Source organism: Acinonyx jubatus, chromosome B4 (assembly GCF_027475565.1).
Source record: "Acinonyx jubatus isolate Ajub_Pintada_27869175 chromosome B4, VMU_Ajub_asm_v1.0, whole genome shotgun sequence".
NCBI classification, from domain to species: domain Eukaryota; kingdom Metazoa; phylum Chordata; class Mammalia; order Carnivora; family Felidae; genus Acinonyx; species Acinonyx jubatus.
The window spans coordinates 119,223,317-119,243,285 of NC_069387.1; the positions used below are offsets into that span (position 1 = coordinate 119,223,317).

The 19,969-nt window shown below is 38.4% G+C and overlaps 1 protein-coding gene across 7 annotated transcripts in view; it reads left to right on the forward strand.

The window, feature by feature from the left end:
* ANO4 (anoctamin 4) overlaps nucleotides 1-19,969 on the forward strand; it is a 412,471-nt gene that overhangs the window by 335,678 nt on the left and 56,824 nt on the right. For all 7 annotated transcript variants that reach the window (XM_027071002.2, XM_027071003.2, XM_027071004.2 and 4 more), the window contains one exon: nucleotides 18,369-18,451. In XM_027071002.2, coding sequence (XP_026926803.1) covers nucleotides 18,369-18,451 — 83 coding nt within the window. The remainder of the gene's footprint in view (nucleotides 1-18,368; nucleotides 18,452-19,969) is intronic.

Consider the following 19,969-nt stretch of genomic DNA (forward strand, 5'->3'; position numbering starts at 1 on the left):
ATGCCCCAATAATTCTGTTTCTTAAAAGGTAGTTAATATATTCATTAAATTGATTCACTTTCAAAACCTACAATGATATTGAATTCCTAGCATAAACCTATTTTATTGTATATATAGTTGACTCTTGACAGTGTGGAGATTAGGTTTACCAACCTCCATGCAGTTGAAAATCTTTGACTCCCCAAAAACTTTACTAATAGCTACTGTTGATTGGAAGCTTTACCAATAACAGAAACATAAATAATTTTGTATGTTATATGTGTTATATACTGTATTCTTACAATAATGTAAGCTAGAGAAAGAAAACATTATTTAAAAATCATAAGGAAATGAGGTGCCTGGGTGGCTCAGTTGGTTAAGCCTCCAACTTCAGCCCAGGTCATGATCTCACGGTTCATGAGTTTGGACCCCACATTGGGCTCTGTGCTGAGAGCTCAGAACCTGGAGCCTGCTTCGGATTCTGTGTCTCCCTCCTTCTCTGCCTCTCCCCTGCTTGCACTCTGTCTCTCTCTCAAAAATAAATAAACATTAAAAAATTTTTTTTCAAATAAAAAAATCATAAGCAATAGAAAAAAAATTTAGAGTACTGTATGGTATTAAAAAAAAACCCCATGTATAAGTGAACCCACACAGTTCATATCCATATTGTTCAAGGGTCAACTGTATTATCTTTTTTTCTATATTACTGTATTTGATTTGCTAAAATATTTTTAAGATTTTTGCATCTATTTTTGTAAGTGTTGTCTTTAATTTTATTCCAGTGTATTTTTTAGTTTTGAGGTAATGTTGGCCTCAAAGAGTGAATTAAGAAGTGTCCTTTCTTCTGTTTGTGGAGAGGTGTATATAAAAATGATAATACTTCTTATATGTTTGATAGAATTCACCAGTAAAGCCACTTGGGCCTAGAGTTTTCTTTGCAGGAAAATGTTTAATATGAACGTAATCTCCTTAACAGATAGAGAGCTCTTTAGATTATCTACTTCTTCCTGTCTTCAAGGACTCTGTAATTTTATCTAAGCTTGCAAATTTATTGGCATAAATGTGTTCTTAATAATTTCTTATATTTTACCTTCAGTAGGATCTTTTGTGCTACATTTTGTTCATTCCTGAAATTGTAGTTCATGTCTTTTTTGTTTTCCTGTTCATTCTGTGTAGAAGTTTATCAATTATATTCATCTTTTAATGAACCTTTTCAATGTTAGTGATGTCTTTATATTGTTTTTATTTTTTTTTTATTTATGCTGTTATCTTACATTTCTCATGCTTACTTTGGGTTTAGTTTCCTCTTCTTTTTTAATTTCTTAAGGTGAATGCCTAGTTTGTTGATGTAAGACCTTTCTTCTTTTCAAATATAAGAGTTTAATGCTATAAATTTCCTCTAAGTACTGCCTTAGTTGCATCCTCCACATTGTATTTTCATTTTTTGTGAATTAAGAATATTTTCTAATTTCCCTTCTGACTTTCTCTTTGATCCATGAGTTATATAGATGTATATAGTTTACTTACCAAATATTTGGGAGATTTTCTAGGTATCTGCTTGCTATTGATTTCTAGTTTAATTAAGAGAACATATCTTGTATTATTTAAATCCTTCTACATTTACTGAGATTTGTTTTATAGCCCACAGTATAGTATCTCAGCAAATGTCCCCTGCACATTTGAAAAGACTACATTTTATGCTGTTGTTAAGTTGTACATTCTGTAAGTTTTGTTTGGGTCCACTTGGGTGATTAGTCTTGTTTTAGTCTTCTACATTTATACTAATTCTAAATTTATTTGTGGATTTATCTAGTTTGCCTCTCAGTTATATCAGATTTTGTTTCATGTGTTTTAAATATAGGATTTTTATGTTTACTTGAAGCCCCGTAGTCATTATGTAATTTCCCTCATTATTCCTGATAGTATTTCTTATTTTCAAGTATACTTTGCTATTAATATTGCCATCCTAGGCTTTCTTAAATTGAGTTTGTATGGTATATTTTTATTTTCTTTACATTTACCTATCTCTGTCTTTATATTTGCAGTGTTATTTTTACAGACAGGTCTTACTCAAAAATCTTCACTCATATGAGGACTTTAAGAGACAAAACATATGAACATAAGGGAAGGGAAAAAAATAATATAAAAACAGGGAGGGGGACAAAACAGAAGAGACCCATAAATATGGAGAATAAACTGAGGGTTACTAGAGGGGTTGTGAGAGGGGGAATGGGCTAAATGGGTAAGGGGCATTAAGGAATCTACTCCTGAAATCATTGTTGCACTATATGCTAACTAATTTGGATGTAAATTTTAAAAAATAAAAAATCAAATCAAATATAGACAGGTCTTACTTTTTATCCAATCCAATAATCTCAGCTTTTTCATTAGAGTTTTAATGCCATTTACATTTAATATAATTATGAATACATTTAGTTTAAATATGCCTTCTTTTTATTTGATTTATATGTGTTTAATGAGCCTTTGTTTTATTTTCTTTTTCTCTCCTTTTTAATTAATTAGATATTTTCATGATTTAGTTTTGTCTCTGTTGATTTATTAGCTATACTTGTTTTAATCTTATAATGGTTATTCAAGGATTTATAATATACACCTTTAATTTATAGCAGCCTACTTTCAAATAGTATAATGCTATTTCACATGTGGTATAAGAACTGTAAAAAGGTATACTTTACCTTTTATTTTCTGTCCCTTGTATTATTGCTATATATTTTACTTCTATTTTTGTCCTACATCTTATTGCTATTCTTGTTATATTTTTTCTTCTACATATTATAAACCTCTTGATACATTGTTATTATTTTTGCTTTCATCAGGTAGTTATTAAAGATATTGAAATGAGGAAAAAATTCTATTTACCCATATAGTTATTTGTTTTTTTTATTATTTTTTGTTTTGAGAGAGAGAGAGAGAGAGAGAGAGAGTGGGAGAGGGCCAGAGAGAGAGGGAGACAGAGAATCCCAAGCAGGCTCCATGCTATTAGCATGGAGCCTGATGTAGGGCTCAGTTTCACACACCATGAGATCGTAACCTCAGCCAAATTCATGAGTAGGACACTTAACCAGCTGAGCCACCCAGGAGCCCCTACTTGTTTTATGTGATCTTCCTATGTTTGTATCAATCCAGATTTCCATCTGGTGTCATTTCCTTCTGCTTGAAGAACTTCCTTTAAAGTTTCTTATAATGCAAGGCTGTTAGTGATGAATTTTCTCTGATTTTTAAGGTCTAAAAATATCTTTGCTTCATTTTAACTTTTTAAAGATACTTTGCTGGATGTAAAATTCTAAGTTGGAAGGGTTTTCTTTTTACCTTTAAATACATTAGAGCACATGTTCTCAATTAGGAGTTATTTTTGCCTCTCAAGAGACATTAGACAATGTGCAGACACATTTTTGGTTGTCACAACTGACAGAAGGGAGTGCTACTGGCATTTTGATCTAATGCATAGAGGCCAGGGATGCTGCTAAACATCATACAATGCACAGAACAACAATCCCCACCCTCAAGGAGGAATTAAATGTTCTAAGACATCGTTGATGGTGAGTTTGAGAAACACTGCTAAATTTATAATCTTTCTTTTTCTGAAGTCACATGGCCTATTTGAGTTTCTTTTGGAAAGTCATCTGACACTTCTATCTCAGCATTCTCATCTACAAGTGAAGATTAAAGTACCACTAACATATGGAATGTTTTGATGTAGAATAATGACTTACATTTTCAAAACAGTTGACACAGTGTCAGTTGTGTCCAGATTGAAAAACATTGCCTTAAGGGATGCCTTTCCATCGTATGAAGGCTTGCATAGTCTTTTATAAGATGTCGCTGACATTCTTTTTTTTTTTTTTTTCTATAAAAGATTTTCCTCCTTTGTATTTGCTTTAAAGATTTTTATTTTTTATTCTCAGGAATTTGATTGAGATGTGTTTTGGTGTCATTTTCTTTGTCTTTCTTATAATTAGGGTTCATTTAATTTGGATCAGTAATTTTGTAATTTTTATCAAATTTTTAAATTTTTCCAGAATCATATTGTCACAGTCTCCGATTATGTGAATGTATGCTAGACCACTCAATACTGTCCTACAGGTCACTTAATGCGTTGTTCACATATTCCAGTCTTTTTTACTCTTTGTGTTGTCTATACTTTTTGGATTGTTCCTATTGGTTTGTCCTAAGATTCACTGAATCTTCTGAACGGTCCAATCTGTTAATTCTATCCAGTGTATTTTTCTTTCCATAACTTAGATTCTCCATCCCATATCTCAGTCAGTTGGGTCTTTGTATGCCTGGTATTAGTCTCCTCATTGTGTTCATGTTTTCATCTCCCTTCTTGACAAAGTATACTTATAACAGTTGTTTTATCATCTTTGTTCTATCATTTCTGTCAGTTCTGGGCTGTTTCCCTGGGATTGATTGAATATTCTCCTGCTTATAGGTTTTATTTTCCTGCTTATTTGTATGTCTGGTAAATTTTTTTAAATGTTCATTTATTTTTGAGAGAGAGAGAGAGAAGGGAAGGAGGGGGTAGAGAGAATATGTGAGTGGGTGAGGGGGAGAGGGAGAAGGAGACAGAAAATCCCAAGCAGGCTCCACATTGATGGAATAATGCCGGGCTGCAACTCATGAACCATGAGATCGTGACCTGAGCCAAAATGAAGGAGTCAGACTTTTAACCAACTGAGCCACCCAGGCACCCCTGTCTGTTGGTTTTATTAAATACTGAGAAGTGTTGAATTTTGTTTTTTTGTTGTGTTTCTTTAGCGTTGGACTTTATTCAGGTATGTAGTTAACTTACTTGCATCCCAGTTAGATTCTCTTGAGATTTGTTTTTAGCTTGTTAGGATAGATCCAGAGACCCACTACTAGGAGACAGCCTTTATGAGGCCTCTCATAAAATTCTATGTGTTGCAACATCTCTGTACTCTGACTAGTGAGATGGTAAACTTCTTTTAGCCCTCTGTGAATTCTGAGGATTCTTTATCTACCAACAAGCCACGTCATGTAGTTTCACCCCATGCATGTCAAGAGCAGAAGGGACTTCATTGCTGATACCTTGATCTTTCTTTCAATATCAGCTCCTTTCTCTCTGGTACTGTGCCCCACAAACTCGTGCCACTTCACTTTCTCCACTCTAATCTCTCAAGCTCAGTAAGACCACTAGGCTTTGTTTGGGTTCCTCCACCTGAAAATGGCCTCCAAACAATGAGCTGGTGCCATCCTAAAGCTTACCTCATTTATTTTTTTCTCAGAGATCACAGTGCTGCACTATCTGCTGTCCAGTGCTGAAAAAAGTTGTTTCTTATATTGAAGCAGTTAGTCCAATGGGTAGAAACAAAAAATCGCTGTCACCTGTAGCTTGATGGCTTTTTATAGAAGGGAAGCATACACTCAGGCAGGGCGTCAGAGAATTTTGGTTACTTTGGAAAACTGCCATTATCCATGGTGTCTCCTCATTTTTACCAGTTCAGAAACACTGTTGGACTACCCAGAGCTAATTGCACTTGGACAAACAGACACCTCTTATAAACTCTGCAAGCACTAGTACATTATCCAGAATATGAAAATGCAAGTATATTATAGAGAATATTATTTTATAATGACCATCTAGGGCATTTTCTTCCTGTATCAGGATACTTAGGAAGCTAGATTAATCATTATATGGTGTTTGAGCTTGGAAATCAGTGCAGCTGGCAAAATCCCTGGCACATCAAAAGAGTGCAATTAATAACTGTTAAATCAATGGAAGAGGGACACAAGAACTATTTTTTTCTGCTGAATTAGTCATCTTTATTCCATTTCAAAAAACACCCCTAGAGACTGGTTTATGTCAGGACACCCTTCTAATGTCCTCCATTAGATCAAACTCTGCAAAATTTATATTCTTAGACCCTTGTTTTTCTTAACTTACAGGTTGACTATCTGGATACATTGACTTTCTCCAGAAAGGTTCTAATACCAATAATTAAACTTCAACTTCTTAAAATATAGTCACGTTCCTGTTTTTCCTGGATTCTGAGATTAACCTTATCTTGTATGTTGGGGAGTTTCACAAATTCTCTAGTCACTTGTTTACACTCACTTGCATTATTATTGCCAATGACCCACCTCAGATGTTGCAAATTAGCAACCGATAAAAATACTCTGGTCGGTCACCAATTTTAAAAATATACAAATTAAGTATTACTTTGAAACTGAGATAGTTCACATGAAGAAACATTGTGGCCAGATCCTTGAACTTTTGAAAAATTTGAAAATCTAGCCACAGTGTAGTCAATGGAAACTGAAGAACACCTACCACTTCATATGGTGCACACACACTCCAACTGGTCTCATTCCCTACCACTCCCAATTGTGTGGTTTACTCTTGTAGGTTTTGTAATGGTCTGGTCATTTTAGCATTTGAGTTTGTGACTCCTCACTAAGCTCATTCAATATGTGTAGATTTTACGAGTTAAGTTCTCAGGAGATGACCTCATTCCTCTACTTCTAAATTCTTGGGAAGCATCCTTGTAACTCCTCTGTACCTTCTTCAAATGAACATTCTCAGAAAGTTATAAAGGACAGAGATAATTAAATCTGTTAGTATTATCCACTTCACTTTTTAAAAAGAAGGAAATTAGAATTTGGAGAAAAATGACTATGTGTATGAAGGAAGTTCATTCTAATTTCCTAGGAAGAGAATCACGTTAACCAGGTTTCTGAAAATGCTTTGAGTCATCAGACAGAAGGTCGCTTTTCTGAAATAAAAAATAATTCTTTCCTTTCCCTATCTACTGCCAATTTTATTGCTGACCACAGTTCATTTCTTGTTTTTATACAAATATATAATAATCTTTTGACAAGTTAAGGAAGGAAGTTAGACTCTAGGATGTTTAAGCCCTTGTTTTTCTCAAAAAAGAAGTAAACATGCCTTTATAATTATATTGTGGCATTAGACACAATTCTCCTCTGGACTTCCAGGGTAGAAATTTTCAAAATGAAGAATCAAATTATGCCTCTGTATACCTGTTATGTTACCAAAGGGCAAATACTGGTAGCATGTTTCCCTAGCAGCTTTGGGAATAAATGTGGGTTTTTTCAGGTCTACAGAAGAAAAAAATAGATCTACAGGAAGGATAGAGATTAATGCCAGGCTCTCACAGTAAAGCTATAACCCGAGGTATGGTACTTTGGTTTTTATAACTGTTTCAGCAAAGTGATCCTATGGTTTCAGCAAAGTGCTTTCTTTTTGGCTCTTCTTGATTCAATAGAAATTAGAAGTCCCAGATTAGACTGTGACCTTCTAGCTAACGGACCAGATAGCACCCCTGGCTCTTACCCTAAATGTCACTTGCTCCTAGTCATTGTGATAGCCCAAATAACCCTGCTATGGGTTGAATTGTGTTCTCCAAAAAGATATATTTAAGTCCTAGCCCCCAGAACCTGTGCAAGTGACTTTACTTGGAAATAGGGTCTTTGAAGATATAATCAAGTTAAGAGAAGGCCATAATGGATTCCCAGTATGACTGGTGTCTTTACAAGAAGAGAAAATGTAAAGACAGACACAGGGTAGAATGCCATATGAAGACAGGCAGGGAGATTGGAACAGTGCCTTCACAAGCCAAGGGATGCCAAAGATTACCCAGGCACTAAGAAGAGAGGCATAGAAGATGCTCTCCCTCAGAGCCTCCAGTAGGAACTAACCCTGACAACACCTGATTTTGAACTTCTAACCTCTAGAACTGTAACAGAATAAATTTGCTGTTTTAAGCTCCCCCCCACACACACAAAAAAAAAGGCATATTAGGGCCAAATCCCAGTTCTGTCATTTACTAGCCATGTGACTCCTCTTCAACCTCAGATTTCTTATTCATAGGATGATGAAAATAATACCAACCTGGACAGACTTTTTAGAAAATAAAACATAGTACCTAACATGTAATAAATTTTTACTGTACAGTGACTAAATAGTATAGTATTTCAACCCTGTTATGGAACCCAAGGTATGCAGCTTAAAGGAGAGATTTTCCTGCATAAGACTCTCTAAATGCCTTAAGAAGGTGACAAAAAATAGAAACTCAGTGGGTTTTTTCTTCCTATTTGCAAAATGTTTACCATGGTTATACTTTCAAAAAAAACCTGTATCAGGATGACTAAAGTTAATTGCCAAAATACACAAAAAAACAAAACCTAGATGTTTAATAGAACCCATGCACATGAAGCCCAACCAGGTGTTTCTGGTTGTCAGCCTTCTATGTGGTCATTTAAGTACCCAGGTTCCTTTTATTTTGTGGCTCTATCCTGGGTGGGATCCTTAGAGTCCTCTCCATTCATCCCGCAAAAGGAGTAAAGAAACATAGAGATGATAAACTTACTTCCTAATTATTTAGTCCCAAGCTGACATATGTCACTTCTACTTCCTTTCCATTTTCCAAAATTTGGCTACATCTAACTGTAATAAAGGCCAGGAAATGTAATCTAACTATGCCTAGAAAGATAAGAAATGGTTTTTGGTAAATGCATAGAAGTCTGACACAAATTGATTTGAAATTGATAATAAGTATTCTATTTAAAGAAATGATCATAACATGGCCCACAGAACACTGTTACATCCTTTTTGTGTCCTTTATGGGCTCATGTGACAACCTTCTCAACTGTGTACAATTCCAAGCCAATGGTGTTCTGCTATATGAAAACAAACCTACCTGAACACTAACCTTGACCCTACTGGTACTTAAAAGGCAGAAGTCTCAGATTTTTCTAATGTGTCAACTAATGTTGTGAGAAGATTGTTATTTGGGATTGATGTTAATATCTCAGATGAGTTTCATTTGTGGGTAGGTTAGATAGTAGTACAGAGTATTACAGAGTAGAAGAGAGAAGAGAGCATGCAAAAGTCTGTCTTATAACTAAAACTAATAAAGCTTCAGATATTGTGGCTTGATACTGCCCTACCTAAAATCTGTAAGGGAAGTAACTCATAAGTTTTTTTTTCATCTTCGTGCCTCATGCAATGTCAGTGATTAAATGGGAGAAGCATTCCAGGCTGGCAGATAGCTCTACATGGTCACTCAGGGACTCATAGTCCTGCACACAAGTTGTTGGTCATCCCCCAGGCCTTGGCAACATTTGCATGGTCTCAGCTGAGTCTCTTGGGTTCCACCTATCCAAAAGGGTAAAGAGAATATCTTAAGATATCGACAGGTAAGTGACATACATCACATTACTTCTGTTCACACTCCACCAGTGAGAAGTGTTCTCTGGCCATATCTAACAGCAAGGACATCTGGGAAATACAGTATAATGGGCAGCCATGACATCAGCAGCAGTCCTTTTACTGTGGAACAAGGCAAGAATGCGTCTTAGAGGACAATAGGTAGTCTTTGCCACAGGGTCCATGCAACCAAATAGTGAGAGTGCTAATTAGAACAGAATGATATTTTATTTCAAGGCAAAAGAGAAACACAAAAGTTTCAACTTTTCATCTTAGTAAGTTATTATTTATTTAACTGACACTGATGTATAAAAACACTCACAAGATATAGTTGCATATTTTTCAAACATATACCATAATGCCTTAAAGGTTTAGATAAATAAGAGTAATTTGCCATATTATTCTCATTTTCATGACAGCATGTCAACTGTACATTTACTGTGCCTCTGTAGATTTAGTTACTGTGATGAACCCTGGGGATATAGAGATAAAGACAGCAAAGATTTAGCCCTTATTCTCAAGAAGCCCACAAGCTAGTGGTAGAAACTATCCAATTTTTCTATTGTTTTTTAAGTGGTGAATCCTGTGCTCAGCACTGACCTAGAGTTATCTGCACAACTCAGCATGGGTTTAGAGAAGGTTCAAAGGGAGTGGTTGCAGAACACATAGGGCCAAATCTGGAAGCAAGAGTAGGAGTTGGCTAAGTAGACTCAAATAGGGAAGAACATTATAAGCTGAAGAAATAGTGTGGGCAAAGCTAAGAAGGTTATGCAATAGCTCAGGTGTGAAAACTGCTGGTGAGTTACCCTGGAGTCTAGGGTGCAAGTTAGGGCAGAGAGAGTTAGGCACAGGCAGGGTCATTAGGAGCCTTGCATCCTGGGCTGGTATTGGGGGCTTTTTCTATAGTTGGTGTGACTCCTTGACACCCAGGAAAACTGGTCATACCTTGTTTTAGAAAAACCATTATCTCCATAGAAATATAGATAGGAATCTAAGGAGTTCAAAATGCTAGAAGTAAAGTTAAGCCTTCTGATGCTTTGAAAAAAAAGAGATATTTTTAGACCAAATTTTTATAGGAAGGATTCCGTATAGCAGAGTTTTAAGTGTTTTGAGGATCAACCCATAAAAGAAATAATACTTCTTTTTTTTTCAATATATGAAATTTATTGTCAAATTGGTTTCCATACAACACCCAGTGCTCATCCCAAAAGGTGCCCTCCTCAATACCCATCACCCACCCTCCCCTCCCTCCCCATCAACCCTCAGTTTGTTCACAGTTTTTAAGAGTCTCTTTTTTTTTAATATATCAAATTTATTGTCAAATTGGTTTCCATACAACACCCAGTGCTCATCCCAAAAGGTGCCCTCCTCAATACCCATCACCCACCCTCCCCTCCCCTCCACCCCCCATCAACCCTCAGTTTGTTCTCAGTTTTTAAGAGTCTCTTATGCTTTGGCTCTCTCCCACTCTAACCTCTTTTTTTTTTTCCTTCCCCTCCCCCATGGGTTTCTGTTAAGTTTCTCAGGATCCACATAAGAGTGAAAACATATGGTATCTGTCATTCTCTGTATGGCTTATTTCACTTAGCATCCCACTCTCCAGTTCCATCCACGTTGCTACAAAGGACCATATTTTGTTCTTTCTCATTGCCCTGTAGTACTCCATTGTGTATATAAACCACAATTTCTTTATCCATTCATCAGTTGATGGACATTTAGGCCCTTTCCATAATTTGGCTATTGTTGAGAGTGCTGCTATAAACATTGGGGTACAAGTGCCCCTATGCATCAGTACTCCTGTAGCCCTTGGGTAAATTCCTAGCAGTGCTATTGCTGGGTCATAGGGTAGGTCTATTCTTAATTTTCTGAGGAACCTCCACACTGTTTTCCAGAGTGGCTGCACCAATTTGCAATCCCACCAACAGTGCAGGAGTGTTCCCTTTTCTCCACATCCTCTCCAGCATCTATAGTCTCATGATTTGTTCATTTTGGCCACTCTGACTGGCGTGAGGTGATATCTGAGTGTGGTTTTGATTTGTATTTCCCTGATGAGGGCGACGTTGAGCATCTTTTCATGTGCCTGTTGGCCATCCGGATGTCTTCTTTAGAGAAGTGTCTATTCATGTTTTCTGCCCATTTCTTCACTGGGTTATTTGTTTTTCGGGTGTGGAGTTTGGTGAGCTCTTTATAGATTTTGGAAAATAGCCCTTTGTCCAATATGTCATTTGCAAATATCTTTCCCATTCCGTTGGTTGCCTTTTAGTTCTGTTGGTTGTTTCCTTTGCTGTGCAGAAGCTTTTTATCTTCATAAGGTCCCAGTAATTCATTTTTGCTTTTAACTCCCTTGCGTTTGGGGATGTGTCGAGTAAGAGATTGCTACAGCTGAGGTCAGAGAGGTCTTTTCCTGCTTTCTCCTCTAGGGTTTTGATGGTTTCCTGTCTCACATTCAGGTACTTTATCCATTTTGAGCTTATTTTTGTGAATGGTGTGAGAAAGTGGTCTAGTTTCAACCTTCTGCATATTGCTGTCCAGTTCTCCCAGCACCATTTGTTAAAGAGGCTGTCTTTTTTCCATTGGATGTTCTTTCCTGCTTTGTCAAAGATTAGTTGGCCATATGTTTGTGGGTCTAGTTCTGGGGATTCTATTCTATTCCATTGGTCTATGTGTCTGTTTTTGTGCCAATACCATGCTGTCCTGATGATTACACTTTGTAGTAGAGGCTAAAGTCTGGGATTGTGATGCCTCCTGCTTTGGTCTTCTTCTTCAAAATTACTTTGGCTATTCGGGGCCTTTTGTGGTTCCATATGAATTTTAGGATTGCTTGTTCTAGTTTCGAGAAGAATGCTGGTGCAATTTTGATTGGGATTGCATTGAATGTGTAGATAGCTTTGGGTAGTATTGACATTTTGACAATATTTATTCTTCCAATCCATGAGCAGGGAATGTCTTTCCATTTCTTTATATCTTCTTCAACTACCTTCATAAGCTTTCTATAGTTTTCAGCATACAGATCTTTTACATCTTTGGTTAGATCTATTCCCAGGTATTTTATGCTTCTTGGTGCACTTGTGAATGGGATCAGTTTCTTTATTTGTCTTTCTGTTGCTTCATTGTTAGTGTATAAGAATGCAACTGATTTCTGTACATTGATTTTGTATCCTGCAACTTTGCTGAATTCATGTATCAGTTCTAGCAGACTTTTGGTGGAGTCTATCGGATTTTCCATGTATAGTATCATGTCATCTGCAAAAAGGGAAAGCTTGACTTCATCTTTGCCAATAGTGATGCCTTTGATTTCCTTTTGTTGTCTGATTACTGATGCTAGAACTTCCAACACTATGTGAAACAACAGCGGTGAGAGTGGGCATCCCTGTCGTGTTCCTGATCTCAGGGAAAAAGTTCTCAGTTTTTCCCCATTGAGGATGATGTTAGCTGTAGGCTTTTCATAAATGGCTTTTATGATCTTTAAGTATGTTCCTTCTATCCCGACTTTCTCAAGGGTTTTTATTAAGAAACGTTGCTAATTTTTGTCAAAGGCCTTTTCTGCATCGATTGACAAGATCATATGGTTCTTATCTTTTATTTTATTAATGTGATGTATCACGTTGATTGATTTGCGAATGTTGAACCAGCCCTGCATCCCAGGAATGAATCCCACTTGATCATGGTGAATAATTCTTTTTATATGCTGTTGAATTCAATTTGCTAGTATCTTATTGAGAATTATTGCATCCATATTCATCAGGGATATTGGCCTGTTGTTCTCTTTTTTTACTGGGTCTCTGTCTGGTTTAGGAATCAAAGTAATACCGGCTTCATAGAATGAGTCTGGAAGTTTTCCTTCCCCTTCTATTTCTTGGAATAGCTTGAGAAGGATAGGTATTATTTCTGCTTTAAATGTCTGGTAGAACTCCCCTGGGAAGCCATCTGGTCCTGGACTCTTATTTGTTGGGAGATTTTTGATAACCGATTCAATTTCTTCGCTGGTTATGGGTCTGTTCAAGCTTTCTATTTCCTCCTGATTGAGTTTTGGAAGAATGTGGGTGTTTACGAATTTGTCCATTTCTTCCAGGTTGTCCAATTTGTTGGCATATAATTTTTCATAGTATTCCCTGATAATTGTTTGTATCTCTGAGGGATTGGTTGTAATAATTCCATTTTCATTCATGATTTTATCTATTTGGGTCATCTCCCTTTTGTTTTTGAGAAGCCTGGCTAGAGGTTTGTCAATTTTGTTTATTTTTTCAAAAAACCAACTCTTGGTTTCGTTGATCTTCTCTACAGTTTTTTTAGATTCTATATTGTTTATTACTGCTCTGATCTTTATTATTTTCTTCTTCTGGTGGGTTTAGGCTGCCTTTGCTGTTCTGCTTCTATTTCCTTTAGGTGTACTGTTAGATTTTGTTTTGGGGATTTTTCTTGTTTCTTGAGATGGGCCTGGATTGCAATGTATTTTCCTCTCAGGACTGCCTTCGCTGCATCCCAAAGCATTTGGATTGTTGTATTTTCATTTTCGTTTGTTTCCATATATTTTTTGATATCTTCTCTAATTGCCTGGTTGACCCACTCATTCTTTAGTAGGGTGTTCCTTAACCTCCATGCTTTTGGAGGTTTTCCAGACTTTTTCCTGTGGTTGATTTCAAGCTTCATAGCATTGTGGTCTGAAAGTATGCATGGTATGATTTCAATTCTTGTATACTTATGAAGGGCTCTTTTGTGACCTAGTATATGATCTATCTTGGAGAATGTTCCATGTGCACTTGAGAAGAAATTATATTCTGTTGCTTTGGGATGCAGACTTCTAAATATATCTGTCAAGTCCATCTGATCCAATGTATCATTCAGGGCCCTTGTTTCTTTATTGACCGTGTGTCTAGATGATCTATCCATTTCTGTAAGTGGAGTGTTAAAGTCCCCTGCAATTACCACATTCTTATCAATAAGGTTGCTTATGTTTATGAGTAATTGTTTTATATATTTGGGGGCTCCCGTATTTGGCACACAGACATTTATAACTGTTAGCTCTTCCTGATGGATAGACCCTGTAATTATTATAGAATGCCCTTCTTCATCTCTTGTTATAACCTTTAATTTAAAGTCTAGTTTGTCTGATATAAGTATGGCTACCCCAGCTTTCTTTTGGCTTCCAGTAGCATGATAAATAGTTCTCCATCCCCTCACTCTCAATCTAAAGGTGTCCTCCGGTCTAAAATAAGTCTCTTGTAGACAGCAAATAGATGGGTCTTGTTTTTTTTTATCCATTCTGATACCCTATGTCTTTTGGTTGGTGCATTTAGTCCGTTTACATTCAGTGTTATTATAGAAAGATACGGGTTTAGAGTCATTGTGATGTCTGTATGTTTTATGCTTGTAGCCATGTCTCTGGTACTTTGTCTCACAAGATTCCCCTTAGGATCTCTTGTAGGGCTGGTTTAGTGGTGACGAATTCCTTCAGTTTTTGTTTGTTTGCGAAGACCTTTATCTCTCCTTCTATTCTAAATGACAGACTTGCTGGATAAAGGATTCTCGGCTGCATATTTTTTTTCTGTTCATCACATTGAAGATCTCCTGCCATACCTTTTTGGCCTGCCAAGTTTCAGTAGAGAGGTCAGTCACGAGTCTTATAGGTCTCCCTTTATATGTTAGGGCACGTTTATCCCTTGCTGCTTTCAGAATTTTCTCTTTATCCTTGTATTTTGCCAGTTTCACTATGATATGTCGTGCAGAAGATCGATTCAAGTTACGTCTGAAAGGAGTTCTCTGTGCCTCTTGGATTTCAATGCCTTTTTCCTTCCCCAGTTCAGGGAAGTTCTCAGCTATTATTTCTTCAAGTACCCCTTCAGCATCTTTCCCTCTCTCTTCCTCCTCTGGGATACCAATTATGCGTACATTATTTTTTTTAGTGTATCACTTAGTTCTCTAATTTTCCCCTCATACTCCTGGATTTTTTTACCTCTCTTTTTCTCAGCTTCCTCTTTTTCCATAATTTTATCTTCTAGTTCACCTATTCTCTCCTCTGCCTCTTCAGTCCAAGCCGTGGTCATTTCCATTTTATTTTGCATGTCGTTTAAAGCGTTTTTCAGCTCCTCCTGACTGTTCCTTAGTCCCTTGATCTCTGTAGCAAGAGATTCTCTGCTGTCCTCTATACTGTTTTCAAGCCCAGCGATTAATTTTATGACTATTTTTCTAAATTCACTTTCTGTTATATTATTTAAATCCTTTTTGATCAGTTCATTAGCTGTTGTTATTTCCTGGAGATTCTTTTGAGGGGAATTCTTCCGTTTGGTCATTTTGGATAGTCCCTGGAGTGGTGAGGACCTGCAGGGCACTTCCCCTGTGCTGTGGTGTATAACTGGAGTTGGTGGGCAGGGCCGCAGTCAGCCCTGATGTCTGCCCCCAGCCCACCGCTGGGGCCACAATCAGACTGGTGTGTGCCTTCTCTTCCCCTCTCCTAGGGGCGGGATTCACTGTGGGGTGGGGTGGCCCGTCTGGGCTACTTGCACACTGCCAGGCTTGTGGTGCTGGGGATCTGGTGTATTAGCTGGGGTGGATAGGCAAGGTGCACGGGGGCAGGAGGGGCAGGCTTAGCTCTCTTCTCCTTAGGTGATCCACTTCAGGAGGGGCCCTGTGGCAGCGGGAGGGAGTCAGACCCGCTGCTGGAGGGGTGGCTCCGCAGAAGCACAGCGTTGGGTGTTTACGTGGAGCAAGCAAGTTCCCTGGCAGGAACTGGTTCCCTTTGGGATTTTGGCTGGGGGATGGGCAAGGGAGATGGCGCTGGCTAGCGCCTTTGTTCCCTGCCAAACTGAGCTCTGTCGTCCTGGGGCTCAGCAACTCTCCTTCCCTTTGTCCTCCAGCCTTCCCGCTTTCCGAGCAGAGCTGTTAACTTATGACCTCCCAGATGCTAAGTCCCACTTGCTGTCAGAACACACTCCATCTGGCCCCTCTGCTTTTGCAAGCCAGACTCGGGGGCTCTACTTGGCCTGCGTGCAGCCCCTCTGCCCCGGCTCCCTCCCGCCAGTCCATGCAGCCCGCACCGCCTCGCCGCCCTTCCTACCCTCTTCCGTGGGCCTCTCGTCTGCGCTTGGCTCTGGAGACTCCATTCTGCTAGTCTTCTGGTGGTTTTCTGGGTTATTTAGGCAGGTGTAGGTGGAATCTAAGTGATCAGCAGGAAGCGCGGTGAACCCAGCGTCCTCCTATGCCGCCATCTTCCGAGTATCCTCCAAGAATACTTCTTAATCAAACATATAGTACTGAGTGCTATAGTAGTATAAGACAAAAGAGATATATTAACAACAAGCCAGCTTCAAAGGAGACAAAGAGGAAAATGTGCACTCTGATGTAAGGCAGCATATAACTGGACACAATCAAAGTACATTGGGCTCCCAGGGCTGTGAGTATTTAGACAAAGCGATTTAAATCATGGAATAGTAAGGATATGGGATTTAAAAAAAGAGGGGGACGTTATGAAATTGAAGCTTTTCCTTGAAGGAGACAACCTAATATTCAATTATAACGTAGTTCATGGTAAGAAGTTCTTCCTCAGATGCAGATTCCTCAAATGCAGAAGCAGATTCTTCCCCAGATTCATTTTCACACAAAAACACAAAAGATTGGCAATTGTGCAAGCAACTAACTTCTTCTAATCCTCCCAAGTTCTAGAATGGAAGGGAGGAGAGGATTATTAGCCACAAAAGGGAATTCCTTGTTAGAGTTTCTCTCTCCTCCATGCAGAGTTCAGCACATACTGGGGGGAAGAAAGGTGGTGGAATATTTCTGACAGCCACTGGTGTGTCTTAGAAGTCAGTTCCTCTAGGTGAGAACCACAGATGAGTTGGTAGGTTTTGGTGAGAGTAGCAATAGCCAGGAAGACAGATTGGATATGTATCCTGTGGCCTTAGGCTTTTCAGAATTGTCCCCCATCAAGCCTCTCTGAGGCCACAGAATACAGTCCTGACTTTTAATGAAGAATAACCACATATTCAAGGACTGGCTGCTTTTTCTCTTCAAGACCAGGGGACACTCTGGAGACAAAAAAAGAGATAAAGTCTTTAGCCAGTGCCATTTGCTTGAGAGTCCAGAGGACCTAATAAAAGAATTGTCCCAGGGACCCCATGCAAAGACAAGATAATTTGGTATAAGGCAGAACAAGTGTAGAGAAAATAGTTAACATAACAGGCCTGCTTTAGAAAATCCTGCTCACCAGCTTGGCTCTTGGCCCTTGCCTCTGTAATTCTTAAGTACACAGCAAGGCGAGAGAGAGAGAGAGAGAGAGAGAGAGAGAGAGAGAGAGAGAGGGAGAGAGAGAGAGAGAGAGATCTACCAATTCTGTGTCCTGGGTGTCTCTGTAATATCCTTAGTTGCATTCATCCTCAAAGTTTGAGTGTGTGTGTGTGTGTGTGTGTGTGTGTGTGTGTCTCCTATCATTTAGCTTATGACTTACAAGGCAGCAAGATTATGTCTTGATTATTTTTCTTTCCTCTCTGTCATTGTATAATGCTCAATAATTGATTTTGGCAGATAATTTTTAACTGAATTGAGTAGAAAGTTACTTTGGTTGAATGAGGATAACCTCCAGATTTCCCTGGGTGGAAAGGCCAGCTACCCCACACCTTGTTGAAAAAGGTTCTTAGAATTTGCACACTTTTTCCTTTAATGTGACAACCAAGAAATAGTTTGGAGAAAAAGGGTAAAAGAGCTTCTTTCAGTAAAACAGCAAAATACATTTTACATAGCTATTGTGGTGAGGATGATTTGGCAGACAAGAAATCACTGCCAGTCAAATCCATGTGAACTGCTAAGTTTTATTTTTGCTTTTATGCCCCTACCTGCTCCTCACTTTTAAAAATAAATACTCTTATCAATAAAAGAGATGCTGGTAAACTAGTTTTCTGTATTCTTGTATACCAGGAGCTTTGTCATTCTAATAAGTCTGTTCTGCCTCAACTTGGAAATCAGCTTAATATAATTCTAAATGAAATAGCTAATTTTTCATTATGTTTGACACAAACTTAGTAATTCTCAGAAGTGGTCCTTGTTAAATGGGGGCTAGCTAGAAATTCTGATATTCAAGGATGCTTACACAAACAACTGTCATTCTCTGCAATGACTTCATTATTCAGTGACAGTTAACAGCAATGTTTTATTCAAAAACGTCTTTGTCTTTCTCTGCTTGTTCCAGCAACAGTTTTCCTGGAGTTTTGGAAAAGAAGGCGAGCAGTAATTGCTTATGACTGGGATTTGATAGACTGGGAAGAAGAGGAGGTTTGTATTATTTACCTCAGAATTTTTCAAAAAGCCAATCAACAAACACACAGTCCCCCTGAGTATATCACTCTGTGCTGACAGAAGTTAGGTTTCTTCACAAAGCATTTCAATACCTGTCTTTGCAAAAAACTTCAGGTAGTATAAAAACTAGCAGAATTTAAAAGAAAGAAAAGACACGGTGCCTGGATGCCTCAGTTGGTTAACCATCTGACTCTTAGTTTTGGCTCAGGTCATGATCTCACAGTTTGTGAGTTCAAGCCCTGCATTGGGCTCCAAGCGGACAGCATGGAGCCTGCTTGGGATTCTTTCTCTCTTCCTCTCTCTCTCTCTCTCTCTCTCTCTGCCCCTCCCCCCTCACTTTCAAAATAAATAAATAAACTTAAAGAAAGAAAGAAAACATTTTGGTTGCAAAGCATTACTTGTAGGTAGAGACATCAGAATAATTAGTAGTAAGATTTGTTTAGTTTTCTTAAACAGTATCCATTTTCTTTACTTCAGCAGAGAGTATTAGTTTTACAACTCTAGGTACATGGAAGCAACCCTCATAAGAGAACTCCAAGGAAATGTTTCTTTGAGCTCTCCAGAGCCCTGCACAGTGCCCAGAGCTGCACAGACTCAGAAATATTACCTCAAGTCGGTGAACACTGAGCAGAAACCACTCCTCAAGAGGCCTCATGGGTAGAAGTGGCTAAATGCCTCTTATTCTAGCCTGTCATGCTCAGATAGCTGTGCAGAAAATCCCCAGCTTGCTACATGACTTCTTCATGGATAACCCAGGGTAACCATTTGCTGGGGCTGCCATAACAAAGTACCACATACTGAGTGGCTTAAACAACAGAAATTTAGGTGCTCACATTTCTGGAAGCTAAAAGTCTGAGATCAAAGCATTGGCAGAGTTGATTTCTTCTGAGGGCTGTGGGGGAAGGATCTGTTGCAAGCTCCTCTCCTTGGCTTGTAGATGGCCATATACTCCCTATGTCTTCACATAGTCCTCTCTCTGTGCATGTCTGTGTCTAAAAATTTTTTTTATAAAGAACCAGTCCTATTGGATTAGGGGGCCACTCTTCACTTGACCTTAATTACCTCCGTAAGAACTCTGTCCAAATACAGTCACAATCGGAGGTATTGCAAGTTATGGCTTCAACAAATGAATTTGCAGGGGTTGGGAGTGGAGACACAATTTAGCCCATAAAACCCAGAGACACAGGTCTGGCTCAGTGATTGGCCTCAGCCTCTGGATAATTAACTCAGTGACTCTTAGATGACACAGACTTATAAACTCAGAGTTTCCCAAAGAAGCAGAAGATTCTAGGTCTGTTCTGTTTATATCCTCAAGTGTAACTGCCTAAAATAAGTAAAAGAAGGCAGAACGTATTTATCATTGTATCTCCCCCTGTCGTTCCCCATTACCTGCCCCTGAGTGAAGGCCAGCCTTGGGCTTATTCTGCAGCAGGAGCAAGGCTGCCCTTCCTCCTACACAGGTAGGCTACTGCCAAACTCTGCCCAGTATCCATA